The sequence below is a fragment of the Peromyscus eremicus genome, chromosome 1 (assembly GCF_949786415.1).
Source record: "Peromyscus eremicus chromosome 1, PerEre_H2_v1, whole genome shotgun sequence".
Lineage (NCBI taxonomy): Eukaryota > Metazoa > Chordata > Mammalia > Rodentia > Cricetidae > Peromyscus > Peromyscus eremicus.
This window is the reverse complement of record NC_081416.1, coordinates 2,413,212-2,441,110: the sequence shown is the minus strand read 5'-3', so window position 1 is coordinate 2,441,110 and position 27,899 is coordinate 2,413,212. Positions and strand designations below refer to the sequence as shown.

The 27,899-nt window shown below is 47.0% G+C and overlaps 1 protein-coding gene across 1 annotated transcript in view; it reads right to left on the bottom strand.

The window, feature by feature from the left end:
- Hspa12a (heat shock protein family A (Hsp70) member 12A) overlaps positions 1–27,899 on the bottom strand; it is a 148,024-nt gene that overhangs the window by 108,659 nt on the left and 11,466 nt on the right. Inside the window, exon 2 of the mRNA XM_059255859.1 lies at positions 26,628–26,715. Within this exon, the coding sequence (XP_059111842.1) occupies positions 26,628–26,715 (88 nt within the window). The remainder of the gene's footprint in view (positions 1–26,627; positions 26,716–27,899) is intronic.

Genomic DNA, 27,899 nt, shown 5'->3' with positions numbered 1-27,899 from the left:
TCTGCCTTATTACTAATTAGTAATTCCTTATCCTCAAATTTTGCCCAATGCAAGCTGTCACCATAGGGCTCCTCAGCCCCGGTCGCCCCTCCCAAGACAGAGTCAGACGCTGAGAACTTGGCGCCCCTGCTCCCACTCCCACCAGCACCCCCCTTTCCACCTCTTCTCTTCCTGGGCATGGTTTCCCTGACTTCTGATGCTTTTATCTCAGCCTCTGGCTTCACACCTCCTCCCTAGTCCTCAAAGGCGGCCCGGGGACTGGTCTATGCTTATCTTTAGTTGGGCTCAAGATGCAAATTCTTCTGGCTTGAAAAGACCCATCCCTTGGGCATTTAGGTCATGCAGCCAAGTAGACCAGCATTCCCTGGGAACGCAGTAACAGCAGCAAGAATAAGAATGTTGGGTGGACATGCTCTTTGAACATCTTCAGGTCCTGGCACAGTGCAGACAGGTTTCCACACGTGTTTGGATCCACACAAAGCCATGCTTCAGCATGTGCACTGACCACCTGTGCTCTCCAGCGGGGCGACCCCAAGCACAGCCTCGGCCTGGCTGTGCTGGTGGACCTGTGGGAACGGCATTTCCTCCCTGGTTTCCCTCCTGCATTATTTAACGCTGCTGTTCTCCAAGGCATTGCCAGTTCCAAAGCGTCTGTCAGGGGCCCTGGAAGCCTTGAGAACACTTGTCATTCTTTTAAGCTGGAATCTTAGCGACCAAAGCCAAGCTCTTTCTTCCCCTTTTCTGGAACACTGAACACACCAAACATGCCCGAATCCCCAGCCTGCCTTAGACTTTCTGGAAAGCTCTACCATGGATAATGATGCTATTTCAGGATTTTCAACGGAGACAGAGCAGCCAAGGGAGAGCGCAGGTGTGGAGGCCCTGCTGTATTTTCTCTTCCAGGCATAAAGATGGATCTGATGAAATGAGTGGGGGAGTAACTCTCTCTTTTGTGGAATTAACAGTCATAGGTTGTAAATTGTGTTTACCTCATGACAAGTTTGCATATATGTGCAGGGAACAAGACACTGCGAAGAGTTCAGACATATTTTAAAAAGAACAAAACAGCTGGCATGGTGGTGCGTGCCTGTAATCCTGTCACTCAGGAGGTAGAGGCACGAAGATCAGGAGGACTTCAAGGTCATCCTCTGCTACACCATGGCCTCAAGGTCATCCTGGGCTAAAAGAAGAAAAGCTGAAGATTTACCCAGTTACATATCCATCTCAGAATTTGAATAAAGCAAAATAAATGCAAACGTTCTCCAGGTAGACCTTCAAAAAGCCCAGTGTGCAAAATGCAAGATGGCTGCCTTCTTTTCTGTCAAGGTCTCTCCCTTTCTTCCAGACATAGAAGGTGGTGTGGAAGATTCCACTCACACTAGAGGCAGCTCAGACAGTGAGTCCCAATGGTACTTTGGCACACAGCTATTTTAATAAAATTTAAACAATAGATTCTGCCTACTCAAGACAGGTAATGTTAGTTTTCTACTAATCGAAGTCAAATAAGGCTTCCTTTTAAACTATATTTAGGAAGAAGACATAATTCAAAGGGAAATATTAAATAAATAATAGTGCAGTGATGGGAAAAAAACTTATGTTTATGCTGGAAATCATAGTGATAGTGTCCATGACTTGTCCTGTTTTTATGCAGATCAAAGAATTTATACACGCGGGGCGGTGGTGGTGCACGCCTTTAATCCCAGCACTCGGGAGGCAGAGCCAGGCGGATCTCTGTGAGTTCGAGGCCAGCCTGGGCTACCAAGTGAGTTCCAGGAAAAGGCGCAAAGCTACACAGAGAAACTCTGTCTGGAAAAAAACAAAAAAAACAAAAAAAAAAAACAAAAAATAAATAAATAAATAAATAAAAATAAATAAATAAATAAAAAATGCATAAAAAAAAGAATTTATACACAATGCAAGGTCAGACTTTACAAATTCACACACCACTTGTAAAGCATCCCAATAGTCCTCGGTACTTAGAACTCAGTAAAGGTCATCTATTATCACGATCATTATTAGTAATAATATTTTAACAATTAAAATGTAAGAAAAATAATTCAGATAAAGGCTCTAAAATGACTTAGATAAATGACTAAGAAAGTGGAGCGAGGTCTAGCAGCCTCGACCTCGCGAGGCGAAGCCTAGCAGCCTCGCTCTTTGCACCTTTTCCTTCCCATACTCAGACTCTTGCGGCCCTGGACCCCACTCTGTCGCTGTCCCTAATGAGTCCCATGCACACCTGCCCGTGATGCAGACAAACGTATCGTAGCAGGGGACACAGGGTGGGACTGAACGGCGTACAAAGCTGCCCCTTTCCCAAAAGCCGCACTTCGTATGGGGTACACCTTTAAGACAGGAAGTGAGCCCCCACCCCTAAAGTGGCTTTGCAGTATCCTGGCTGAGCTGAAGGGCAGAGATTTGTGGGAAAAGGCATCCAGTCCCAGGACCTTCCGAGAACCAAGACACTCAGTCCAGCCCACTCTCTGATCTGAGGTTGAACAGGAAAGTCCAGCCCACCCTGGATCCTGTTCGGCTTGACCAGAATGGTGTTTGGTCACCGGAAAAACTGTCCTTAAAGACGATCCGCAAAGGTAAGTACTCGGGGCCTTCCCATGGCGACGTTTTAAATTTATCTTCCCTGGATGTCTCTGCTCTTGGTGGGTTTTCATGAGGTCCTCCCAGGAAACCCCGCAGACGTGAAACCCACCTTGAACCACAGCAGGCCGACAGAACTGTTCTTCTGTGGCCGGCCGCCAGGCGGAGCTCCAGCTTTCTCTATGGAGCCATCCACGTATTTACTAAGTAAAAGCTCTGGGAATCCTCCCTACTTCTACAGGCCTGGCTGAGGGCTGCTTCCTCACTGGAAACGGCAGTGTCTTGACCCCAGGGGGACTAAAGTCTAAGTGTGGGCAGTGTGGGCGGGCAGAAGGATTCACAGTCCAAGCACCAGGCACCTGGGTGCCTCAGGGTTCCCACTGTGTTATGACTGGACAGGCATCCTGCTCTCTCCCAGAACCTAAGAGAGACAACCGTGGAGGACACATCACTCAGAGTTAAAACTGTAACAGGAACACACACTGTGTGTGGTGGTTTCGTGACATGTCCTCCGCAAGTCTCAGGATTTGGATACTTGGGCCCTGGTTGGTGGGTGATTACAGATGACTGGGAGGCGTGGCCTTTGGAGGAAGTATGACCCTGAGGGTGGGCTATGAGCTTTCCAAAGACTACCACCGTTTGGAGCTAGTTCTCTCTGCTTCCTGTTTGTGGATGAGAAAGAAGTAAGTGCTGGGCTAGTCCTCTGCCATCAAGGACTATAACCTTCTGGAAACATAAGGCCAATTAAACTCTGTCCTCTGTAAGTTGCCTTGGTCATGGTGCTTTATCACAGCAATAGAAAAGTCACTAATGGACCCTGTGATGAGTGTAACCCTTCAGCTCCCTCTGACACCGAATGCAGGGGCAGCTTCTGAGATGACCAGAGGGACAGCTAACTGCTGTTATACCTGGAGAGTGAGGGGTCCTGCCCAGCTTCAAGACATCCATTAAGCTGAAACTCCAAAACTGGGCTACCTCTTTGAACTAGAATTAAAGCCATGCCTTGTCTTCTATTATTGTCTTTGAATAAAATCTAATCCCCCACGAACTGACCTTGAACCAAATAGCCACTTCCTTCTGCTCCAGTTCCTGCCTAGCCAGACTCATCCACAACCATGCTCTTCAGCCCAGACAGCCAGGGAGAGGCTATATGGCTTGCCAGCCAGATGGGCGTTGCTGGAATTCACTGAACCCCTGCCACCTTTGGGGGCCTGCTTGTCTCCTCCTGCAGTCTGGTCAAGACAGTTGCTTCACCCTGCCAGGTTCAAAGGTGCCTTCCACTCCTGAACATGTACGTGGCTGACTTGCCCTGACTGAACACCGGTGCACACCTAACAGAACCAAACAGACGGCTCTCGGCTCACCTTGCAATCTGATTGCACACGTTCCTTCGCCCTTACAAGTCTTGAATTACAGGGAGAGGAACAAGAGGCTCCTGACAGTATATGCGTCAGCCTCTCAGCTTGGAGAAACACCAGCGAAGGCTGCCCTGTGAGTGCTGCTGAGCCCACGCCCAGCCTGGCTCTGCACCCAAGTGACCACCTGTGCTTCGCTGTCTCAGAGGACTGACTGTAAATTCCAGAAGGGGGTGGCATGATGGTCTCCGGTGCTTGCCATGGAGCAGGGTCACAGAACCAGCTTGCTGATGATTTCTTTCCTTTCAGAAAGACGTGGGAACTTACTAGAACTGTCCTACAATACACCAGTGAACACAAATGGCCCAAACCATGTGGTACTTAGAATCTACTGGGAGATTCAATAATGGCATGGGAAGACTTCATTACTGTGGTTTGGTTTTCTCCAGGGTGTCCATTAGGAACTCCACTTCCTGCTACAGGCATTCCAGCTCTCCTTCCTAATGCCCACCATGGGAAAGGATTAAGTAGAAACCTGCTTCTCCCAGAAAATGAAATACAAGAAAGCTGTCCTCAGGGCTGACTGGATTCCTTCTCACAGAGGGGTCCAGATTGAAGCTACAGCTGTCCCTGGCTTCAGTGCTAGTCAAGTACATTTCCACGGTGACAAGGTGGCCTTAGAGGGAAACAAAAGCTTCCGTGATGGCCCAGCCTTGCCACCTACTCATCCCAGTTCTGAGAGCCGGCAGCCAGCTGATTTCCTAGCCTTGTGGGAAAGCTCAGAGACTTAACTATGTCACCAAGGCCACCTATCAGAAAGGTATAATGCGTATTTGTTTCACCTATGGCCTTGGGGTACCAACCCCTAGGGCGTAGCCTCTTGGCTAGCTTAAGATCTGGGGAGCACGTAGACAGGGCCCCTTCTCTCTCGCACTCTTGGATGTGAATCAGGTGGCATGAAGCAGCGTGGGACCAGTTCTCAGCCTTCCAGGGACTCTGCGACTGACTTTCCTGATCCTGTATCAGTGAGTTGTCCCCCATATAATCCATTAATAAATAGTCTTCTTATCAATATCTGTGGTTTTCTTGCAGAATTACAGACGGGTTAGATGTAGTGGGCTCTTTTGTCTAACCCAGTACCTAGGCCTTGCTGAGTCCCAGGGACAGAGGTCTCAGCTTGGCATGAAGCCCTGGCAAGCCTTTGCTGGGGACTGAGCTGCCCGGCACTCTCCGGCTTTACAACCACCTCCTGTGCACATGGGTACGGGAGCATTCTGAAATCTCTCCTTTTTTCATTTGAATGCCAACAGATACCAAGAGGCCCCGAGGTGCCTTGTGTTCTGCCTTCCAGATGAATTCTCTCTCAGCTAGTGAAAACAGGGCAATTTCCGAGCATGTCTCCTTGGTGATCCTGGGTTCCCTGGGCTCCATGACGCTGTCACCTTACAGGTCTCTGTTCCATGCCAACATTTCCTCCACTCAAATGGAAGTCCTCATCAATATCCTTTCTAAATGCAAACAGCAGAAGGGTCATCCAAAGGCAGCACCCTTGGAAATTTCTTTCTCATTTTGTTTCTAACGTGCCGCAATTACAGCAGGGGCCGGCGAGATGTGAGGCAGACGAGAAAGTGTGCCGAGAGCACATTTCCAAGCCCAGGACACAACCCACCTGCAATTTGTTTTGACTCTCTCTCTGATGCAGAAGCATATGATTCACAGTTAAATTCAACCAAATAAACAAGCTCCGTTTTAAGGCTCTGCAAAACCTACAATTTCAGAAAGGCTTGATGTGGCTGACACTGAAGTGATTTCGACACGTCCCATTTCCGGTCTAATGCTGGGTTCCTTTGAGCAAGAACAAATGTCCTCATGATGGCTTCATTCTACCTGAATAGACTCAGTATAAACACATAGGAAGCACAGGCATTCACATTAATTTTCTCCTTTTTTTAAGATAAGAAAATATGGGGTGTTTTACTTTTCAAAGATTAATTTCCCACAAAGTTTTCATAGTGTTCCAGGGCAAGCTTTCACATGTTAAACAGTCAATCACTCTGTACCCAGAAAGCTCAGGTAGTGATTTTTTTTCTTTTTTCCATTTGTGTGTGTGTGTGTGTGTGTGTGTGAGTGTGTGTGTGTGTGTGTGTGTGTGTGTGTGTGTGCCTGTGCATGTGCGCATGTGGAGACCCTAGGTTGATGCTGGGATTCATCCTTGATCTCTCCATCAAAATCAGAGCTCGCCAATGTGGTTAGTCTCCTAGCCAGCTTGCCCTAGAGATCCAATCTTTTCGCCTTCTGAGGCTTGACTTACAGGAACGCTGCCAAACCTACCTACCCAGCAGTACATGAATTCTGAGGATCTGAATCCTCAACTCTTTTCTTGTGCTCTCTCCCCAAGTGGCTTTACCTGCTGAGCCACTGCCCCAGCCCCAGGGCATCTGTTTTAATCCAACACCTTTTGAGATGGGGAGGTCTCCTGGTGTTAAGGCCCCATCTTGAACATGCTCAAGGGAAAGCTGGAGAGAGTGAATCCCTAGCACCGGAACACTCATACTCAAAAACCAACAGGCTACCCGACCCCGGACCTGACCCCAGATGGCGAGAATTCTGAAGGCTGCAACCACCACAAAATAAACTTCATTAAGAAAAAGTTTATTTAAAAGAATTGCATTGAGGAAAAAAAGATTATTTCTCACAAAGGAATATTGTATGTATTAAGTTTAAAAGTTCTGTGGACAATTTCATGGGATTATGATAAATATCACAATGCTATTCACCATAAGAGGGCTGGGGACTGTAGCTCAGTTAAGCACTTGCCGAGCACACGGGAAGCCCTGGGTTCAATCCCCAGAACACCAGCATCACAAAAAGCAAACAAATATACCAAGAAAATGTAATGAGACTGAATGGAAATCAGAATATTAGTGGGAAAATAAAGGTGAATCCAGAAACTGATAACAACCAAAAAAGTGTAGCTTCTGCTACTGTGGCAAGTGAATTTGGTGGGTTTGACCTCAACTGTGGTTATGGAAAAGGCCCTCTGGGGTAAAAGGAACGCTGATTATTATTTTCTATATTACAACGTGTGCAGGCTCTGATGGTTCTCTCCAGCAACCTCTATAGATACCTCAAAATGAAAAGGCATGCATATATGTATGTGTATGTGTATGCATGTATATGTGTATATGTGTTTGTACATGTGTGCACATATGTGCGTGCATGTGTATTTATGTGTGTGCAAGTGTGTATATATGTGTGTGTATATGTATATATGTGTGTACATATGTGTATGTGTGTATATATGTATATGTGTGTATATGTGTGTGTGTGTGGTTGTTCAGGACTGTAATTCTGGCATTCAGGTTATTGAGTGATTAGTTTGCAAGTCCGTGGCTCCCCTTCACTTCCTGAGGTGCTGAAGGCTGGTCCTCACGGCAGCATTCCCTGGCACCAGGAACAGATGCCGGTGGCCACGTCAGAGGAGCAGCTGGTGGCAGAACTCCATTTCTATGATATGAGGAGTTAAAGGTCCATGTGCTGTGCTGTGCCAACAGAGCACTACACTCATGGAACAAACGCAGCAGCTCCACGTAGAGGTTTCCGTGACGCCCTACTGTGCACAAATGTCACAAAATGATGCGCATGTGTACAGGAAGTCCACACGCACCCGAAAGTGTAAGCACGTGTATGTACTTCACCTGGTTCTGTGAGCGTGGGAAGTGTTGGTAACGATACGTGCTCAGTGGGTCACCATGATCACTTCTTGAAGAGAACGCCCTTTTGCAGGGGTATGAAGGGTGCCATTGTTCCTTTTCTGTCACTGTTGTAAACACTATGACGAAAACCAACTTGAGTAGGAAAAGTTTATTTCAGCTTAAGGGTGATAGTCCATCACTGAGGGAAGCAGAAGCAGGGGCTGGGGAAAAACCATAGAGAGATACTGCCTGCTGGCTTGCTTCCTCTTGCTCGATCAGCTGCCTTCTTCACACAGCTACCCATCTGTTTAGGGACGGTAACAACTACAGAGGGTGGACCCTCCTGTATCAATTAGCAGTTAACAGGAAGCTTCAAGACAGGTCCCAGGTCGATCTGATGGAGGTAACTTTTCAACTGAAGCTCCCTCTTCCAAAATGAGTCACTTAAGCAACCAAGATTAACCATCACAAAGGGTTGCCTTCACTTTGCTGGAAACACAAGCCAGTGAGAACATGTTGTTTTTATAATCAGGACAATTAATAACAGAAACAAAAAGAGACCACAGGAGCAGGAAGAAGCATCCAAGGTCTGAACTGGAACCACAGGAAAGTGTGCCCAACAAACCCAAGAAGGTTGTGGTACAGCCCAAGTGGCTTGCTCGCTCTTTCTCTGGAAGAGGCTAGAGCTTACAGCCATCCCTAACTATAGGCATGGGGTGTGCAGAGGTTTCTCATAGAAGGAATGGCCTTCCCTGCCTTCCTGTGGCCTTGGCCATGAGGCTAGCTTGGCACAGTGGAACTCAGGAACTAAAAAGTGTTGTAAGAACCATGGAGTAGGTCTGCCACCTCAAAAGCTCTTCTCTTTGTATGCCCCCAACAGGGTCTGACCCTTCAGGGTGGGGCAGACTCAAGACACAGAGTCATAGCCAACTGGCCAATGCCATGTAAGGGGGGGGGGCAAGAAAAAAGGCACTGCTGTGGCAAGACGCAGAGGGGTGAGGATGTTTGTTACTGGAAAAAGTAGCACACATGATACGGTACAGTCGAAGGTGAGGCATATGCTTACATACAAGTGAGGGCTGATGAAGAGGTGGGGGTATCCACAGAGTATACACTCAAGGTGAGGCATATGCTCCTCCGAAAGAGCATGAGCAGGTGGCTAACTACTTCCTTGAGGAGAGGGCACTCAAACACTTAGCTATATATACACCAGTCTGCTCCCACAGAACTCTGGGATCATGGGAACATAGGGAAAGAATGACAGTTGGCTTAGAGAGACAGACACCCTGTGAAAGAGAAGAATCCCACACCCCAGAGCCAGGTACCATGTTCTGGGTTGGTATCTAACCTCTATGGCTTTTGCTGGGCTAAGTCAGGGAATTCTAATAAAGCATAAAAGCAATACTTAGTAGTTTAATCACACTTCCGTTTAAGTAGAAGATTCCAGGAAAATTCCCAGCACCTGGAAGTCCTGTGCAGCCCTTGTCTCCGGGTAGGCAGCCCTCTGTGTTGTTCTTGGATGATATGCTCTGTGTCTTGAAAATGATAGGAGTGTTAAGACATTTCCAGAAACCAGATGTTTGTCTTTAGAACGAGTCTGCCTTTGTGCAGGCGACCATTATCTTATAGGAGACAAAGGGGGCTCTGTGGAGGATTAAGCACCATGTCCCCTTCCTTTGCTCTGTCACTACGGTCCATTCCTAGACAGTTTCACACAAACAGGCCACTTGTAATGTCCTCCAGATCCGGGCATTTCTGCTTGAACCTTCATCTAGAGAGTTCCCAGGAAAAGATGCAGACCAGGAAGCCCACGGAGCAAACTGTTAGGTCTCCCTTCAACACCCCCCTTCCCCAGCAACTCACATGGCCTCTGCACTTCCTGAATCCACAGGAAGAGGCGGGACATCTGCATCTGTGGCCTTTATTTACCTTTCTCCTCATTCTTCTTCCTGCCCCCACAGAAAGTGGGGTGGATGTACTTTCCTTTCAAACCACCAATCACTTTTATTTTCTCCTCTCGGCCATCTCCAGGACCATTCTCCTGAAGCTTTGGGCGTTTCTTGACGTGTACGCCGCTTGGGCTGCTGCAGCTGCTAAACTCAGCAGAGCACTTGACGGGCTGAGTTCTGCTGGGCATCCCTGTGCCAAGAATTTTGATTGTAAAGTTATTAAAGTCCCCTTGAGAGGCTGGGGGGGTGGGATCCGTTGGTAACATACTTGCCGTGCAAGCATGAGGACCCATGTTTGATCCCTAGCACTCACGTAAAAGCTGGGTGTGCAATCGTGAGTGCCTTTAACCCCAGCACTAGGAAGCTTGAGACAGGAGGATCCCTAGGGCTTCCTGGTCAGCCAGTTTATCCAAAGCAGTGAACTCTGGGTTCAGCAAGAGACCCTGCCTCAAAAACCAAGGCAGAGAGCCATACAAGAAGACACTTAAGATTGATCTATGGCCTGCGCATGCGCTCTCTCTCTCTCTCTCTCTCTCTCTCTCTCTCTCTCTCTCTCTCTCACACACACACACACACACACACACACACACACACACACACACACACACGTATGTGCACCTGTACACAAGAACACACATATAAGCACTTAAACACACATACACATAAAAATTAAAATCATTTTGGGAAGAAGTGCTACTGGACTTCCCTGGTGCCCTGTGATGTAAGGGGTTGGGCTTTGGGAAAGCAAAACTTGGGGCAATTTATCTGGCCCCATGCTTCCAGATGGGGCTAGAGTGCCTCATCTTGGCCTCAGCTGTGGTCTTCCTGGGTCCCCAGGGTTCCAGAAACTCCACCTCAGCCTCACCAGCCTCACTCCCACCAATCATCAACTTCCTTCCCTCCCCCACTCCCTCAGGCTACAGCAAGATCCACCTCCCCCTCCCCTCCAGGAGAGGCACTGGGCACAGCTGTGGGAAGAAACATTCTGTGTGTTCCTATGCAACAAAATTGAGTGTGTGTGTGTAGGTGTTCTGTGTTTTTACAAACTCCCCTCCTTGGTTGTTATAAGATTAAAACAATTTTCTCCCTCAGTAAATGCTTCCCTTCAAGACCACTGGAAACACATAATTCGCCAGCCCATTTTCAACTCCGATTTTCTTGGGGACAGGAGGAAATGGCAATTGGGAGTCCTGTTTCCTCTGAAGAGGCCGGCATGGAACAAGCTTCCGGCCAGAGGAAGGAGCGTTTCCATGACAGCTCTGATCAATGTTTCATTTACGCTAAACTTCAGCAAAGATAGGTAAGCATCGTTGGTCCTTCAGGAAGGCGCAGATAGTATGTTTTGAGGTAAATTACTCTTTTATCCTCAGGAAATTTAGTGGACACTGTCATTAAAATGGCAGGGAATTCTAAGCGAGTTTTATTCCTATTTTAAAACTATGGTTGAGGATTTTCTTCTGTGATCCCTGGATTGTTTCTGCTGCTGAGAAACTGAACATTTTGACCATGCGGCCCATTTTCCTTTACATGATGGGAAATTCATGCCCACCTGAGAACACAGAAACACCACTTAAAGCCACAGCTGATTTCAAAGCAAAATGTACATAAAGAAGAAAATAAAAAAGCTGGCCTGGCTGATGCAGGGTGGGGAGATAGCAGTCATGTTTGTCCTTGAAGTAAGTAAAGATATATATAAACAAATCAAATTCACCTGTCACTGAACAGCAACACCAGTCTGCCACCAGGCTACTGCAAAAGCCCTCCTGCTGACAGCCAACAGCCCCATTGATGCGAGTGTTTACATAATTACACAGGAAACAGTGCAGTCCTTCCGATTTAATGCGTGTTTTAACAAGCCCTTCAGCCACAGTGTGGGCTTCTGTAATCAAATCAAGCCTTTTCAATTAAAACACAATTAGAAAAAGGTGTCATGGTGTTATTGCTACGCACTTTACTGTGTTGAGGGTTTAAGAATTGCCGGGCTGGAAGTCTGCACTAACTCAGGATGCCTGAGTGTGAACACCTCATGGGAACTCCTGGGAGGGCATCTGGGTTGTGCACTTTTGGTCCTAAGGGATGGATGCGAACCATCGTAGGCCATTTCTGGGATCCGCTGAGGACAGAAGATGAAAACCAAGGGTGATCCAGGGGAGTCAGAGATACCCATGGCTTTGGTTTGGAATGCAAGTGCCAGCACATGTGTGGAGGACCAGAAGTGATGGGCACACAGCTACCAGAAAGGTCCACCTTGCTGTGGTGGACAGCACAAGGAATTCTAGGGATATAGACTATTTTAGACACCTTTGAGCTTCGATTTAAAGATGTAAGATAAGCCCCACAGAAGACACTTGTCTTGCCAAAAGCCATGATGTTTATCCGTTTATGAAACAAAGAAAAAAGTACCCTATCCCATAGACCCATAGATGCTCCCCAGTGAAGGATCCTCACAGCAAACGTGCAAACACACTTGAAGCCTGGCTCAGACACGGCGAGCTCCCTCCCAGCTTTACACCTCAGTCACCGGTGTCAGAGGGAGTCCGTTGCAGTGAGTCAGTGGGGCAGTGGCTGCCAAAAAGATGCTTCACCCCAACCCCGGGACCTGTTAATGCCACTGTACTCAGAAAAGGATATCTGCAGATGTAATTACGTCAGGAAACATGAGATGAGGAGATCATCTTGGGATACCTGACCCTAAGTCCAATGACAAGAGTCTTTATGAAGGACATGGACAAAGGCTCAGAAACAGGCAGGGAAGTGTGTGGGGATGGATGTAGAGACTGCATGGAGCAGAGTGGAAACTCATAAATACCCTGATCTTGAACTTCACAGTGGGCTCCTTTGACTCCTGGCTCAGTTCTAGGACTCTGGGAGGGCTCCTCAACCTGCAGGCTTTTCAGTCCAGCTGCTAACTCCACCCTATCCAATACCATCTCTCACTTTAGGAAACAATCCACTCAACAAAAATCTCCTCTTGTTAGCTGAATTGAGTGTGCCTTGTGTTATCTTGCCAAAAGCCAGGTTATGATGGTTTACTGAAGCAATAAAACAATGTGCTTTATGGAACATTGTATCTATTTTATGGCCTGATTTACTCTACCTATATATTTGATCTACTTAACAGCACATCCCTGGTACTTCATTCCAAGTATATCAGTAGCTCATTCCCATTTCCATATGATATAAGGGTGGTGGGTGTGGCCACCACATGGCCAGTACTTGAAGTAAGGATCCCAGAGGTGACCTGTCTTTCTAGAATGTTTAGCTGCAAGTTTGGAGGGGTCAAGGATCAGAATGTAGCCTTTAACTTCCATTCCAGGCTCTTTCCTAGATGTGGTTTTAAGTAAAAGTATGGCAGATCTCTGGACTTGAGGGTACCAATGCTCTACTTCACTGCTGGGGCAGACACCACTGATTAATCATGACACTCCTCCTAGCTGAGTCCAGATTTGACAACACAACTCTCTGGAAAGCCAGATGATAGAATTCATCAAGCTACAACTTAACAGGCTGACCTTAAAAGCCCAATGGGCACTTACTCCACACATGCTGACTGGGCTGTTATTGGAGGGGGTACCAGCACGGACCACCACCGGAGCTATTCTAACGGTATTGCCCTGGCACACACACTCTAGACCTTCTAGAAGACAAATGCTCTGGAGTCAGACATGCTTGGACTCAAAATCAGGTCTTGCTCTTCCTAGCCTGAATTTGATGAACTTTTTTGAAGTTTCCTCACTTCTTAGCATTTTGAGGATAAGATGGTTAAATGGAAGAGTCCAGTGAAGTGAGCAGTCCCTTGCCTAGCACAGAATAAATGTTAGATTGATGTTAGCACGGCTGCTGCTGACTATGTCGATCATGATGATGATGATGATGATGATGATGATAACCATGACCACAACAAAGATAGTTTTTAGCAACACATCTCAACAATTCAGAGGACTGTTGGCAGGTGTGGCGGCTTGACTGAGAATGGCCCTCATGGGCGCATATATTTGAATGCTTGGTCCTCAGTGGTACTGTTTGGGAAGGATTAGGAGGCGTGGCCTTGTTGGAGGAGATGTGTCACTGGGGATGGGCTTTGAGGTTTCAAAAGCCCATGGGAGGCCCAATGTCAGGCTCTCTGCTTGCAATTTGCAGATCATATGTGAGCTGTCAGGTACTCCTCCAGCACCCGGCCTTCCTGCCTGCCTCTATGCTCCCTACCAGGATGACCATGGACTAACCCTATGAAACTGTAAGCAAGCTTGCAATTTAAAATGTTTCCTTTTAGAAGTTGCTTTGGTCATGGTGTCTCCTCGCAATAGAATAGTAACTAAGACAGCAGGAGACACCTGGGATTCTAGATGGCGGATGCTTCACAAAGCTTGACTAGTGTTTGTTCTCTGGTGCCTCAGCAGGTCTGGCTCTGCTACTGCATCTTCTCTGAAGGAGTTTCACCCCTAAAAGGCCATAGCTAGAGAGCGGCTCCCTTTTGGGTTCAACAGAGTTAGGAAAGCAACAGATATGGAGAACTAGAGAGGAGGCAGCCATGTAAAGCTTACATGGTTTCAATCAAAATCTAATTGCAAAAGGTTCATAGTGGGAAGAGGCAGAGGGAAGAACAGTTTGGTTTGTGGAAAGCTGTGTGGACCAGGGATGTGGAGAAGAGCTGAGGCTTGCCAAGGGAAAAGTGAAGAAGTGAACCCAGGGTTTCTTTTAACTAATGCATGCACCTCCACCAGAGTCTGGCATTACAGATGTTTCTTCTAGTCTCCCTCGGTCTAGACGACAAACCTCCCTCATTAATTTTGATTCTCTGCTTCTCCCCTCTGGGAAGGAGATGAAATTTTAGGCTGGCAGAAAGCGCACTCCAAACCCCCAGCTGCAGCTTCTGGCTTCAGTTTGTACCATTGTTCAGCATTATTCGTCAGGCCAGTTCAGCCCTGTGCCCTGCTCACAGGCACTTCCATTTAACTAGCCTTTTCCCTTTATAAACCCCGTGGGTAGGTGTTGATCCCTCTGGCTTAGACAAGGGTTTGATTTTTTTTTCCCCCGTTCCTTTCCTTCCACTACTTCCCTCACCTTTTTCTTTTTGAAGGCAAAGTTATGTTTCAAAATACTTCCATTGTGTATATAGTCTTTCTAAGTACAATACCTTCACATTCATTATGTCAATCACAAGGTAAATTAGAGCCGCCTGTCAAAAGGGGCCTGTGCATGGTCTTCTCCTGTGGTTCTCAAAGAAGGCCCCAGAACAGAAGCAGCAAAATGGCCCAGGAACACATTAGAAATGCACATTTTCTGCCTCTCTCCAGATAACTGGCCTCTTGGTGACTCTGACACATACTCAGTCAAGCTTGGGAGTCCTCATGGTGACCAAAAGCTCCAATACATGTGCCTCTTCTCCACTGAACAGACTAGAAAACCGAGACCCATGGTAATGTGGTCAAGGTCATTCATGCAGCCATTCAACAAGAAGGTAAGAGGGTGGCAGGAATTACCAAACAAAAAAGACAAGTATGACAGTAGCCTTGTCCTCATGAATTCACTTTCAACAAACAAGAGCACAAAGGAACTGGAGACAGAATGTTGTTAGTGACACTAAGAGAACAAACATGGGACAAGACCGAGAGGAAAAGAGCCCCCTGGATGGAACAGTGGGGACAAGCATCCTGGAGCAGGGGTTGTTCACTCGGAAGGACAAGGATGGCAGGTGCTGGCCTGTGCGCGAAAAGAGGCACAGTGGGGTTGGATTTGGGGTGAGGGCCTTGGTGCTAGGAATGAAAACATGTTAAATAAAGAGGGTCTTAGTGCAGATTAGACATAGTAGAAGAGAGTATCAGCGAATGTGAGAGCATGTCAGTAGGAAATAGTCACACAGAGGGAAAAGAACGCAGAAAGCCAGAAAAGACTGCGAGATACATGGGAACCTAGGAAAAGATCTAAAGTGTAGTGAAGTTCTGAAAAACAGAAGGAAGTAGCTGGAGAGACTCTTTACGGGGATCTACTGTTGACCCCTCACCTTTCCCTCTACCTCATGACACATCTTAGCCAAAATCACATGCTTTCATCCCAACTAGAAAGCACCAGCAGTCTTTTTCCACTTGACTTTGCAGGAAGCTCCAGCAGAGGAAGGAACTGGAGTCTCTAGACTCCAACACACACCAGGACCTCTTACCTAGCTGTGTCCTGGTGGACAGCCAGACCAGACAGCTTAGTGACAAGGGGGAAGGACCCTCCTGGCACCTTCTCAGATACCAGCACCTTCTTGTTAAAATCCTGCAACTCTCTCCTCCACTGAGAAGGCGATTGATAGTAAATTTGTTACAGAGAATGGAGACTTAGAGGGAGAAAAATAAGAACTATGTAACCAGAGTCAAGGCATGACTTCCCAAAAACCCATCAGTGGGGAAAAACCCTCAGTGCATTGTCTTACCTTTTCAGTAAACTGGGACAAACCTTAAAAGCCCCTTTGCACACACACATCCATTCTGTAGCTCTATGTAGCTAATCTATATAGTCAATTTGTATGCACATAATGCACATGTGTGTATAGCATATATACATGCTGTGGGATAATGCTCTTGTACTGTAAAGATTTGTCACTCCTATTGGTTTAATAAAATGCTGATTGGCCAGTAGCCAGGCAGGAAGTGTAGGTGGGGCGACCAGAATAGGGGAGTTCTGGGAAGAGGAAAGGCAGAGATGGAGTTGTCAGTCAGACACAGAGGAAGCAAGATGAGAAGGCTGGACTAAGAAAAGGTACCAAGCCATGTGGCTAAACACAAACAACAATTATAGGTTAATTTAAGCATAAGAACTAGTTAGTTATAAGCCTGAGCAATAGGCCAAACAGTTTATAATTAACATAAGCCTCTGTGTGTTTATTTGGGACTGAATGGCTGCGGGACCAGGCGGGGCAGAAACTTCTGTCTACATATACATGTTTGTGCAGGTGCATGTATGCAAATTCTGGAAGACATCAAGTGTTGTCATTTATCATTCTGCATCTTAATTACTTTGACATTGTATTTTTTCACTAGGTTAGGATGGTAGCCACCAGGTCCCAGCAATCCCAACATCACTGGGGTACGAGGTGTACCTAGCCATGCCTGTTCCCTGCCCCTTTTCCCCCTGCCCAGGTCCCAGAGACTCAAGTCCTCCTGCTTACACAGTAAGCATTCCTACCCACCTATCACCTCCTCAGCTCCTGTAGTTGGCAGATGAACCTAAGTACATGACTGTGAGTTTACCCATCCCCAGCATGCTGTGGTTTTGTGTTGGTTAGTTATGTTTGCTTGAGATAGAGTCTCACCATGCAATTTACGCTGACCTTGAACTCATTATGCAACCCAGGCTGGCCTCACCATTTCCATGCCCTTGCTCTGGCACCACACTTGCCCAATGTGTTTTTTTATTAGCATCATTTCTTTTCAGTCAGTTGGTATAATGTAAATCTGGACCAATTTAGTAGGTTTCCTCTGCCATGAGTCCAATAAACACGAATAAATATGTAAGATTGTGGGAAAGAACCAGGTGATTGACGTCCTCTTAAGCAAGCAGTGTGGACTGTCTGAGATGATGTGGTGAGTCAAGGCTCCTCACTTTTCTTTGGAACACCCCTACTCCCACCTAAACTGCCAGTTACAAGTTCTCCTTTCAAGTGCATGCTACTGGCTGCTTGACACTGGCTGTTAATGAGGCTCAGGACCGAGAGCTGGGGCCAGAAGGGCTGTGTCCCTAAACGACGCATCTGTGCGATGCACACGTATCCACGGAGGGGCACAGGAGGGAGCTGACTCTCTAAATGAGCAGTTGGCATGGGTCAACACTGTGCTGAACTCTGCATTTCTGGAGTCTCGGTCCACCCTCCTGCAGATCTCCTGAGGTAGCATGACGGCTAAGTTGACTAGATTTGGATTCACCTGGCAGACAGGGCATGTGAGTGTTTCTGAGTGATTTGACTGAGGTGGGAAGACTCACTTGGAATTCGGGCACATAATGCCATGAGCTGGGGGTCTCAGAACACATAGAAAAGAGGGGAAGAAGAGCTCTCGAACCCAGTTCTCTGCTTCCTGATCTTGGATGCAAAGGGTCCAGCTGCATGCCTCTGCCACCATGAATTTTGTGGACTGTTCTCTTAAACAATTTGCCAATGTAAACCCTTCTTCCTTAAGTTGCTTTCTGTGACACAGACTCATAGTACAGGCAGAGACATTACTTCCTTGTAATGCTGAGGATGCTGAGGCTTGAGGAATTGAGGAAGTTGCAGGCTTCCCAGCATGAGTCCCAATCACTGGTCTCCCCTGCTTGAACCATCTCTGTGGCTCCGCCCTCCAAATCCTGAACTTTTTCTGCAACATTGGCCAAGCCAGGCCCCTCCCACAGGATGACTACAAATCCCCTCAATATCTTTGTTTTCACTGATCAGCTGCCATTTCCAGAGACAGGGGGTGCCCAGTGGGTTTCTGCAGCCCCCACACAAAACAATTAATGTTGGCCAAGTGCCAGCTGATGATGCTGCAGATGTAGTTTAATCAATGTGCTCAAGACCTTTTCTCCGACAGCACCTATGGCTGCCTGACTTCACAGCACCTGGATCATCTCGAGGAAGGAACAATGAAGATGATCACACTCTGGACTTCCTAAACTCAGGCGGGCATAATGTGCAGTTACAGAAAACATCAAAATACCATCTCGCTCATGTGAAGCAGTGCTGACAGTGAATTAGAAGGAGCCAAGCTGCCCCAGTCTGGGGACTGGTCCTTTCTGTTTTGGACTGATACAAGTTTTTAATAACTATAATGCTCACTGTTGCTTGGAATCCTCAATACAGTTTGGAGGATGTCTTTGTTACTTTCCTGTTGCTGTGATAAAACATCATGATGAAGGCAACTTATAAAAGAAAGTATTTAAATTGGACTCATAGTTCCAGAGTGTTTAGAGTCTATGATGGCAGAGGGAGGGCATGGTAGCAGAGATGGCTAAGAGCTTGAATCTCAAACCACAAGCAGGAGGCAGAGAATACACCAGGAATGGCATGTGTCTTTTGAAACCTCAAAGGTGACAACCAATGATACACCTCCTCCAACAAGGCCACACCTCCTAATCCTTCCCAAACAGTTCCACCAACTGGGGACCATGCATTCAAACATGTGAGCTTACGGGGCCATTCTCACCCAAACCACCACAGGGGACTATGAAGTCTACCCTCAGAGAGTTGTGAAGTCCATGCTGTCTTTCCTTTCTTCATATGTGCTGACTGTACTGCTTGCTCCATGTTGAGTTTGCCCAAATAATCCAGATTATTAACTCTAGACTCTTAGACTCTACTCCAAAGGCCCTTTTCACCAAACCAGAGTTATTTTTCATTAATTTTCTTTTCAACTAACAAAAGGAAAACTCCATCAGCCATTTCCCCATTAGGGGTCCAGTATTAGAATTTTCATTGCCAGTGGCTTATGACTTCTTTCCCTGCTCTTTAGAGTCTGCAGAGCTGCCCAACACATGACCCCTGAAGTCACATGTCTCCAAGGATAGCTATGAATGTGACCTAATGCAAAACCATACTTAGAACTTACTTAGAACATTATTTTTTTGCAATGTTTTTGGTAGATTGTATGATTCTTACATGTGAAACTCTGTAGATAATGTCATGCTACAACACATCAAAATAAACCTATGTGTATGCTGGCAACCACTGACCATAGGTTGGGTATCCCTAGATTTAATGTGTGGTCCAGGGAACCCCAAAGCTTGGACACTTGTGCTTTAACAGTTTAGGGTTTTTGTTTGTTTGTTTGTTTGATTGATTTTTTTAGTTGAATGTAGTGGTGCTTTCCTTCATTCCAAGCACTTTGGAGGCAGAGGCAGGCAGATCCATATGAAGTCAAGGACAGTCTGGTCTATATCTAGTTCCAGGCCAGCCAGGGATACATAATGAAACCTGTGTGTGTGTGTGTGTGTGTGTGTGTGTGTGTGTGTGTGTGTGTATAAAATATATATACACACACCCTGGGGGGAGGGGTATAATCTGATCAAATCATCTGTAATCTTGCTGCCAAATGATAACACAGTTAACTTGGTGTTATCTTTATCTTTCTGGGCTTCATTTCACACACAAACAATGCTTTAGTTAGTGGGAGATTACTTGACTCTCTGATCATAACTCCCATTAAGTAGATGCTTAACTTGCTCCAGCCACCATGCCAAATACCTGACATGCATCTGAGTTGCCTGAAGCCCAGTGAGGTAGATGCTTAATATTAGTCACTTTTCTCAGGACAGAGATGGGTATTGGGGGTTGAGGAAATCAAGTAACATCCTCAAGGTCAGAAAGTCTTGACGGCAGAGCCAGGTTTCAGTCCCAGCCATCCGACTCCAGAACCTAGTGGGGCTCCTGCAGATGTTTGCTGAACGAGGCACCGAATGAGCTGACTGCATGTTCAAGCACCCACTTTAGGGACAACTAAGCTACTGTGTGTCTGTCCGCCAGCTGGATGGCTGTTGTCTTAGAAATGCTCTGAATCTTGTCATTCCTATCTTCGTGGGTCACTAAAGCTAAGTGTGGTTCTTTTTTTGTTTTTTGTTTTTGTTTTTGTTTTTGTTTTTTTGGAGACAGGGTTTCTCTGTGTAGTTTTGGTGCCTGTCCTGGATCTCGCTCTGTAGACCAGGCTGGCCTCGAACTCAAAGAGATCTGCCTGGCTCTGCCTCCCAAGTGCTGGGATTAAAGGTGTGTGCCACCACTGCCCAGCCAAGTATGGTTCATTTTAAACAACATAAACTGCATTTTCTTGGCTCCTACTTCTCACAGGCATTGGTGATGTCTTCCTCAAGGGGAAGCCTAAAGCCCCTCTTCCCATCACACCTTCCATGGTCTCTCACTGTCCAGGCTTCTATCTCCCACAGAGACACCCGCAGGCCCCTTCCACTGCTGGCCCTGCTGGTAGAGGCCACGCTGGTCACTCACACTTGATGCTTCTGCTCTGCCACTGAGTCCATTCTGAAGATGAAAGAGGTACCTCTTCTGCTGATATAGGTGCTGTGAGTGCTGGTACCACAGTCACCATGCAAGTGCCACCAACACCACCAACGCTGGGCTCACAGCCACCGTCACGAGGTGGGGAGAAGACTCATACGGCTTTTGTGTACTGTGCACTTGGGTCCCACTGGCTTTTAAGCCAAAGCAGAGCAGATCTCTCTCAGTATCTATGGGGATTACCTCTAAGAACCCCACAGGTACCAACATTTGCAGATGCTAAAGCCCCTGATATAAAATGGAACAGTCCTGGCACAGAACCCACAGATCTGAATACCTCAAGTCAGCTCTAGATTACTTACAGTATTGAATACAACACCAATGTGCTGGGACGACTCTTACACCGCTGTGTTTAGGGACAATGACAAGAGTAGGCAGACTGTCCATGTTGGGTACACACGCATTTATTCTCCACACAGGCTTGGTTAAATCTGTGAAGGTGGAGTCAAGGACTCAAAGGCAACCACCCTCAGGATGACCCCTCACTCTGGACCACCTCGGGAGTTTCCTCAGAGAGAGTCCCTCAACCAAACAGATTCTTGAAAAACTCAGCTTACTTCTGAGACATCTTGGCATCTTCCAGGGCTGACAGGGGAAGCCACCTAGGTGCCGGTTGGGCTTGGTGACAAGTACTTTCACCCACTGAGCCATTTCACTGGCCCCAGACTCCTTCCTTAAGGAGCACCAGTCCCGTGCACTGCACGGATTGGCTGAAACAGATGGGTTCATGTAAAAGTTTCAAGGCTTTAATTCCATGACTTGCAGTCCAAGAGGCATAAGGAGAGTCAGTACAAAATGAAAATACAGGGCTTCTCATTCAAGGCATTAAGAACTCCGAGGAAAGAGGACTGAGCTCTAGCTCAGCGGTAGAGTGACGGCCTTGCATGCACAAGGTCCTGAGTTTAAAAGCTGCGTTTGGGGGGTTGAGGAGAAGTTCAAGTTGGAAATAGCACAATACTAAATATTGTGTAGCGCCTTGTGTGACAGCTACACATCGAAGCCATCCTTGCAGCAAGGACATAAAAAAACATACTTTGGAAAGCCATTTTAATATGTAAGTATGAGTTCTGATTTCTGTGAAAGAATGCTAAATATTTGCAAGTATTTACAAACCAAAATAGGAAACATCACAGAAAGATATGCCATTCTTACAGAAGCACAGTTAACTCAGCCTCGTAGTGTGTGAAAATGCAGGAAGAACACTAGTGTGTGTTTGTTTCCATCAGAGCCTCCACACCCCACTGGAGTCCTATGTCAGAGAGAAGCACACAGGGGCTGCAAGTCTGGACACAGCACAGCACAGCATGGCGGGCGGTGAGGCATCGTGGGTGAACAGCACATGAAAGTGGTCCCTATACCAGAGGTATTATGCGACAAGAGATAATCAAACAGAAATAGAAGGGTTTGTTGCCACAAAACTAGGTGTCACCCAACCCTCATCAACTCTCCCAATCCACTGTTGTCTCAAACTCCAGCAGAGCGTTGGTTTGGGCTAAGGCGGTCCTTTACCCTGGGTCAGTATTAGCCTGGCCATTCCCACACTGCACCACTGTTTTAGTTTAATCTCTGCTGCTGTGATAAAACACTCTGACCAAAAGAAACTTGGGGGGAAAATGGTTTATTTCCTCTTATTGGTCTCAGTCCATCATTGAGAAAATTCAGGGCAGAAACCCAAGCCCAAACCATGAAGGAATGAATGCTGCTTGCTGACGCAATAGTTTACACTTAATAAGCTTTCTAAGATAGCCCAGGACCAACTGCCCAGGGAATGGTGCCACCCACAGTGGGATGAGCCCTCCTACATCAATGAACAATCAAGATAACCCACAACAGACACGTCCACAGGCAGATCTGATCTGGGCGATCCTTCAGTTGAATCCTTCAATTTCCAGGTGACTCTGGGCTCTGTCAAGCTGACAGCTGCCTCCCACTGCAGGACACTGCGTGGCTCACCACCATTAATACACAGGCTCACGGGCTCAAATGAAGATGGGAAACACTTGAACAGTTGGGGTTGTCTTCTCTCCACCTCAGATGATGTGGAGGGAAAGTGGGACACGCCATGCTCCCTGAGGCCCCTCCTCTAGTGGGTCTTCTGATCTAAACAGGAGCAAGGTCACCTGGGCAGACACTGGAGAGTTTGTAGGCAAGTCTCAAGGAACACGCAGGCCAAGATGCAGGTGGTACCATTCATTCCTCAGGGCACCAAGCTGAACGCAGAATTCAGCTAATGAGACCACATACCATGTTTATATGCTTCCAGACTGCCATGGATACTCTCTTCCACTCCAAACTCTATAGCTACAGGTGCAGGGCATGTTTACATACATATGCATGTATGTGTACATACTGGCATATGTAACATGAATATGTGCACATATACATGAAATATGCATGTAAGTGTATACATACATATATTTAACATAGGCATATACACAAGCAGGCAAGGAGAAAGAATATACACATGCATATGTATAAACATTTAGCATAATTCAGCTTTATTAAATTCAACCAACAGTAAGAGTCTCTGCTATATTTCAGTCCTTGGCTAGGCATGAGAACACAAGGTTAAATGAGTGTCACTCTCTCAAAGGAACTCACCATCCAGAGAGGACACAAACTGAAAACCGAAGTGCCCCTACCCATCGGCTGTTTACCAGAGGAGGCAGGGTGTCTTCTGGAGGTCTAAACTGAGAGCAGCCAAGATGGACTTGACCCATGCGAGATGGGCTCGGGTCTCAACTTCACTTCTTGGAGACCATGTGATGAGATCCAGCATGCAACTTGAGCTGCAGAGCCCGTTATGAAGATGACTATCTACGACAGTGCCTTCCTCTCCGAGTGTCAATCTCAGGTGACGTGACACTGAAAGCCCTCATACCTCTGGGCCCCCAGAAGGCACTCAGTAATGTGAGCTGTCACTCTGTGTATCATTATTAATTATCATTATTAGGAAGAACATTAAATTGGAGCAGGTACAGAAAGACGGAAAGGCCAGTCTAACTCAAGAGGCACAGGAGGAGCTCTGTGGATGCTGTGTGGAGCTCAGTCTGTCTAGGAACAGGTGCTTGTGAGAAGACCAAGAGAAGAAGGGCAAGCAGTCCAACTGAAAACCAGTTTGTTCAGAGGCCTGGAGGCATGAAACATCCCCACAGGCCCAGAGAACCGCCATACTCAGAGTAAGGGTTTGAGGTCAAAGAAAAACTGGGGTAAGATCTGGAGAAGGTGCTCAAGAGCTGAACAACATAATACCACAAATCAGGTTTGCCTTTCGTGGAGTTTAGGTAAAGTTAACCGGACATGACTTTACCTTTCCAGGGTCACCATTGTGGTGACCAGGTACTGCAAATACCACTGCTGCCGTCCACATGATCCTTGCTCTACATGATCAAAAGTGTCTTGTTTGTTTCAGTTTCTGTAACTAATTAGCTTGTTTTTTTCCATTCTGACTTAGATGCTATGGAAGGTTTTCTTTACCACTAATCCCTTCCCAATGATTTTTAAATACCTATCCTCCTCGCCACAAGGAGACTCTTAAGTGGCCACATTTTTCTGCACTTACAGGATTCACACAGCAATGGTTTGCCCTCCGAGGAGGGTGACTGCAATTGCAGCCTCCAGGGTCAAGACTCCAAAATGGAGATGGGTGTGGGAGGCACAGGCCAGAAAGGGTTTAGAACTGTTTTCAGAGCTGAAGTCACATGTCTGGGGCAAAAAGCACTAGGAGATAAACAACTGCCCCAGGGACTGTGAGAGGCACAAAGGTCACCTAAGAGGAGAAAGATTCAGGATGACATGATGGGTCGTGGGAAGGAACCAGCCTCAGATAAGGCTCAATGTTAGTGATGGAGGAGTGCCCCCCAACCCTGGGTAAACAAAGGAAACTTCTGGAATAAATCCAGGACAGCTTCCTCATGCTTCATTCCCAAGCACAGCCTATCAGCCAATCCTGTCAGTTCTCTTTGTCCAAGTGTGTCCTGAACACCTTCTGTGGCAGAGCTAAGAGTGTCCAGTCTCTGTCTGCACTTAGTAGCTCACTGACTAGAGAAAACAGCTGGTTGCCACAGAAGGACACGTAATCCAGCCACGTTGGACTTGGGGAGGCAGGGAGAGAGTTCTGCTACTGGTACTGAGCACCCAGATGTGTGCCTGTAACCCTCCTCTGACAAAAACCATCAGGCCCCAATTCTCACTGTTCAGTATGAGGAAACAGAAGCCACAGCTGGGACGGGGGAGGTAAACAAAAGAGGATGAAGTCCTAGAGTCGTCGACACCACCTCTCAGACACTCCTTACCTCTTCAGACCTTTGGGTCTAGTCTTGGATTTTCATTGAGCATTGATTTTTCCATCTCAGTTCCCCCATACCATGGCATTGTTCCCAAGTGCCCATGTATTATCCTGCTGTTGTGCCAAAGACCCAGTAACACGCTCTGTGTGTACATGTGTGTTCATGTGTTCTCAAGTGTTTCTGTGTTTAATTCACACCCAAGCAGGGGGAGCTGCATAGACTCAGACGCCCTGCCCCTGCTGTGGGATCATCTCTGTGGGTAGTTAGCTGTTGCTGCAGTCAGGGGGACCTAGCACCAAGGATGGTTAGCTTGTTTTGCTATGAAAGAAGAAGAAGAAAAAAAAAAAAAAAACCCAAAACCAAGGTTATCATATCAACCTACAAGTTCGTGTTTACTTTAGGAGCAACTGGGAAATTCAGAAAGCATGTCTAAAACAGCGTGGGCAGGCACGGAAAAATAGCAGTTTTGAAATCTTCTCAACTTTGTCTCTCAAACCAAGAAACAACTGAGCAGGCACCTGCTGGGTGGCAGGTACAATCCAGTCCACTGAACCCAGTGGGGATTGTTCCCATCACTGGTTTCTTTTCAATATTTAAAGCAGTGCCGTGGTGCTGTGGCTGTGAATTGTTTAACAATTCTATTGGTGGTGATTTTAACATTTGGATGACCATGCAGAGCTTTCTGAGACAACTCTTAGTTTTCTTTTCTTCTCATCACTGTTTACTACCCAGAGCAAAATAAAAAAAAAAAATTAAAAAAAAATTATTCTTTTCCCTGATTTTTTAGGGAAGGGAAAGAAATTCTAGCATCTGGGGTCTGGGACCACTTGAAAAGTCTGGCAGGGACTGCTAACGACCTCCCAGAGATAATCCAAATGGCTGATTTAGCAAAGCCCATTCTTGACCTTGACACAAGACAAGACAGGCAAAGGGGAAGGACTTGGGAGGGCAGAGCCAAAGAAAAAGGATCGTAGAAGCTGGCTCAGATCTCGCCAGGCCCCTCCCCCATTTAGCAAACACCTGGCTGAGTTGGGAAACACAGCCCAACCTTCCTCCTGGCAGCAATTGAAGCTGTCAGCTCCTGCTTGTCACCGGTTGCACTGGAAGGCCCGGGGCAGCCACAAGAGCCCTAATTAGGCAGAAATGACACTTCCACAGCTGACCTGCCAGGACCTTTGGCGGACCATTTAACATCATTAGTTAACATCTTTAAAAAGTGTGAATGTAAATGAACAGCCAGTGGCTTTCAATGGGGTCCAGCGGTGGCACCCCCTCCCTTCTCACTTGTTCTCTTTTTACATGAATAGCCCACTTGTTTTCTCCGGAATTGGAGGGAGGCATGAGGAAGGAGGGGTAAGAAGACTATCCTGAAAATGGACAGACATGTTAAAGCATAAACAAGCTCGGAACACCAGAAAGGCCCTCTCCTCTTGCCTGCATATGGCACCACATGTAGCCATCTCCAGGGCCACCAGCTCAGAACTAGGAGCCGGCAAGAGCCCAATGAGGCCAACAGATGCCAGTCCCCACCCCACACGCTGTCCGCAGTCCCTCTGAAACACTCTTTCAAACCCCTTCCCGTGGTCTACTGTGCCTTCTGTGAAGCCGATGTCGCGGGTGTGCATAAGTGTAAATGTACCAGTTCCCGATGTGCCCGGGCCCCCTTAAGAGGGGTCATTTCAGATGCCCGGTCCAATACTTACACAAGTGAGTTCATTTCCTACCTGCTGCGGTTATTTCCCACCTTGAATCACACTTCATTTTGCTCTTTCCTTTACACCCACAGAATCCGTACACACCGACACTCTCCATCTGCAGGAGAGAAGAAAAGAGTTCCGCTGTGAATACTTTGTTTCCTGGTGGCTCATAAGTCACAGACTCCGGCTGACTGACAGTTTGGGAGGAGTGACGGCAGAGGTGCTTGGCTCCTGGCTCAGGGTACCTTGGTGCCCAGTCCCAGTACCTCTGTGGTTGGCCTTGGGTGCTTAGTCCTGGGCCTCAGATGTTTTCATCTGTAAGACAGAGAAAATACCTCACTGCATCAAGTGAGAAACAAGAAAATGAAAGTATTGCAAACACAGGAAACTGTCATCTGAATATCAGGAGTTATGGACTTCTGGACGGGTGAGAGCTGCCCGAGCCAGGAACCACACCAGGTTCTCATCCTTGACTTTTCATGGTGGGACAAAGTAAAAAATTAGTCCTTGTTTCCCAAGGCACATTGGACACAGCAACCAGAGCATCCTAGGTCCCTTCTTGGCCTCGCCCACCCTGCTTAGTTAGTATTCTCAAAATACTAAGGTACATGGATGTAAAATGACCCTCACGAAACCATGGGTAAATGAGTTATTTACTCCCTCTTCTGGACGCCACACGGCATGAATGGGAAGCAGACCTCATCTACTTCTGGGCTTCAGGAAGCCCTGAGAGCAATCATGGGTACATGGTAGATGCATGTACAATAAATGTGTGGTGGGATGCAAGAGTCCAGCTCCCAGGACTTAAAGGATGGGGATGGGTGCTACACAAAGCCTGGGCAGGAGAGTCATGCTTGTGAATCCGGCAAAAGGTGTGCGGTGGGAAAATGCCTGTGTTGAGCCATGAGACAGAAGCAAAAAGAAAACAATATTAGTTTGGGGGGAAAAAAGAGAAAATACTTAGACTGCCCTTCCCTTAGTAACATTTCATGGAGAGGGAGGGAGGGGAACCTCCTCCTTGAGGCATTTAGTGCTTTTAAGCTAAATACCTCTGCATATTAAGCAAATAGAGGAAAGCCAGCTAGAAGATGCCATCCAATTGAACCACACTGGGCTCAGAAAGCCTGTAGGAGGTGTCGGGTTTGACCCCTTTCCCCATCACATGCCTGGTCCCAGCCCGCTGTTTAGCATAGTGGCTCCTCTCCAGCTGTGGGGCTTATTGAAAGCCTCTAGCCCCTGCCTGGCTTTGGCACATTTTCTGCAGGTCCCTCCTACTGTGGCCACAATGGACTGCTCGGG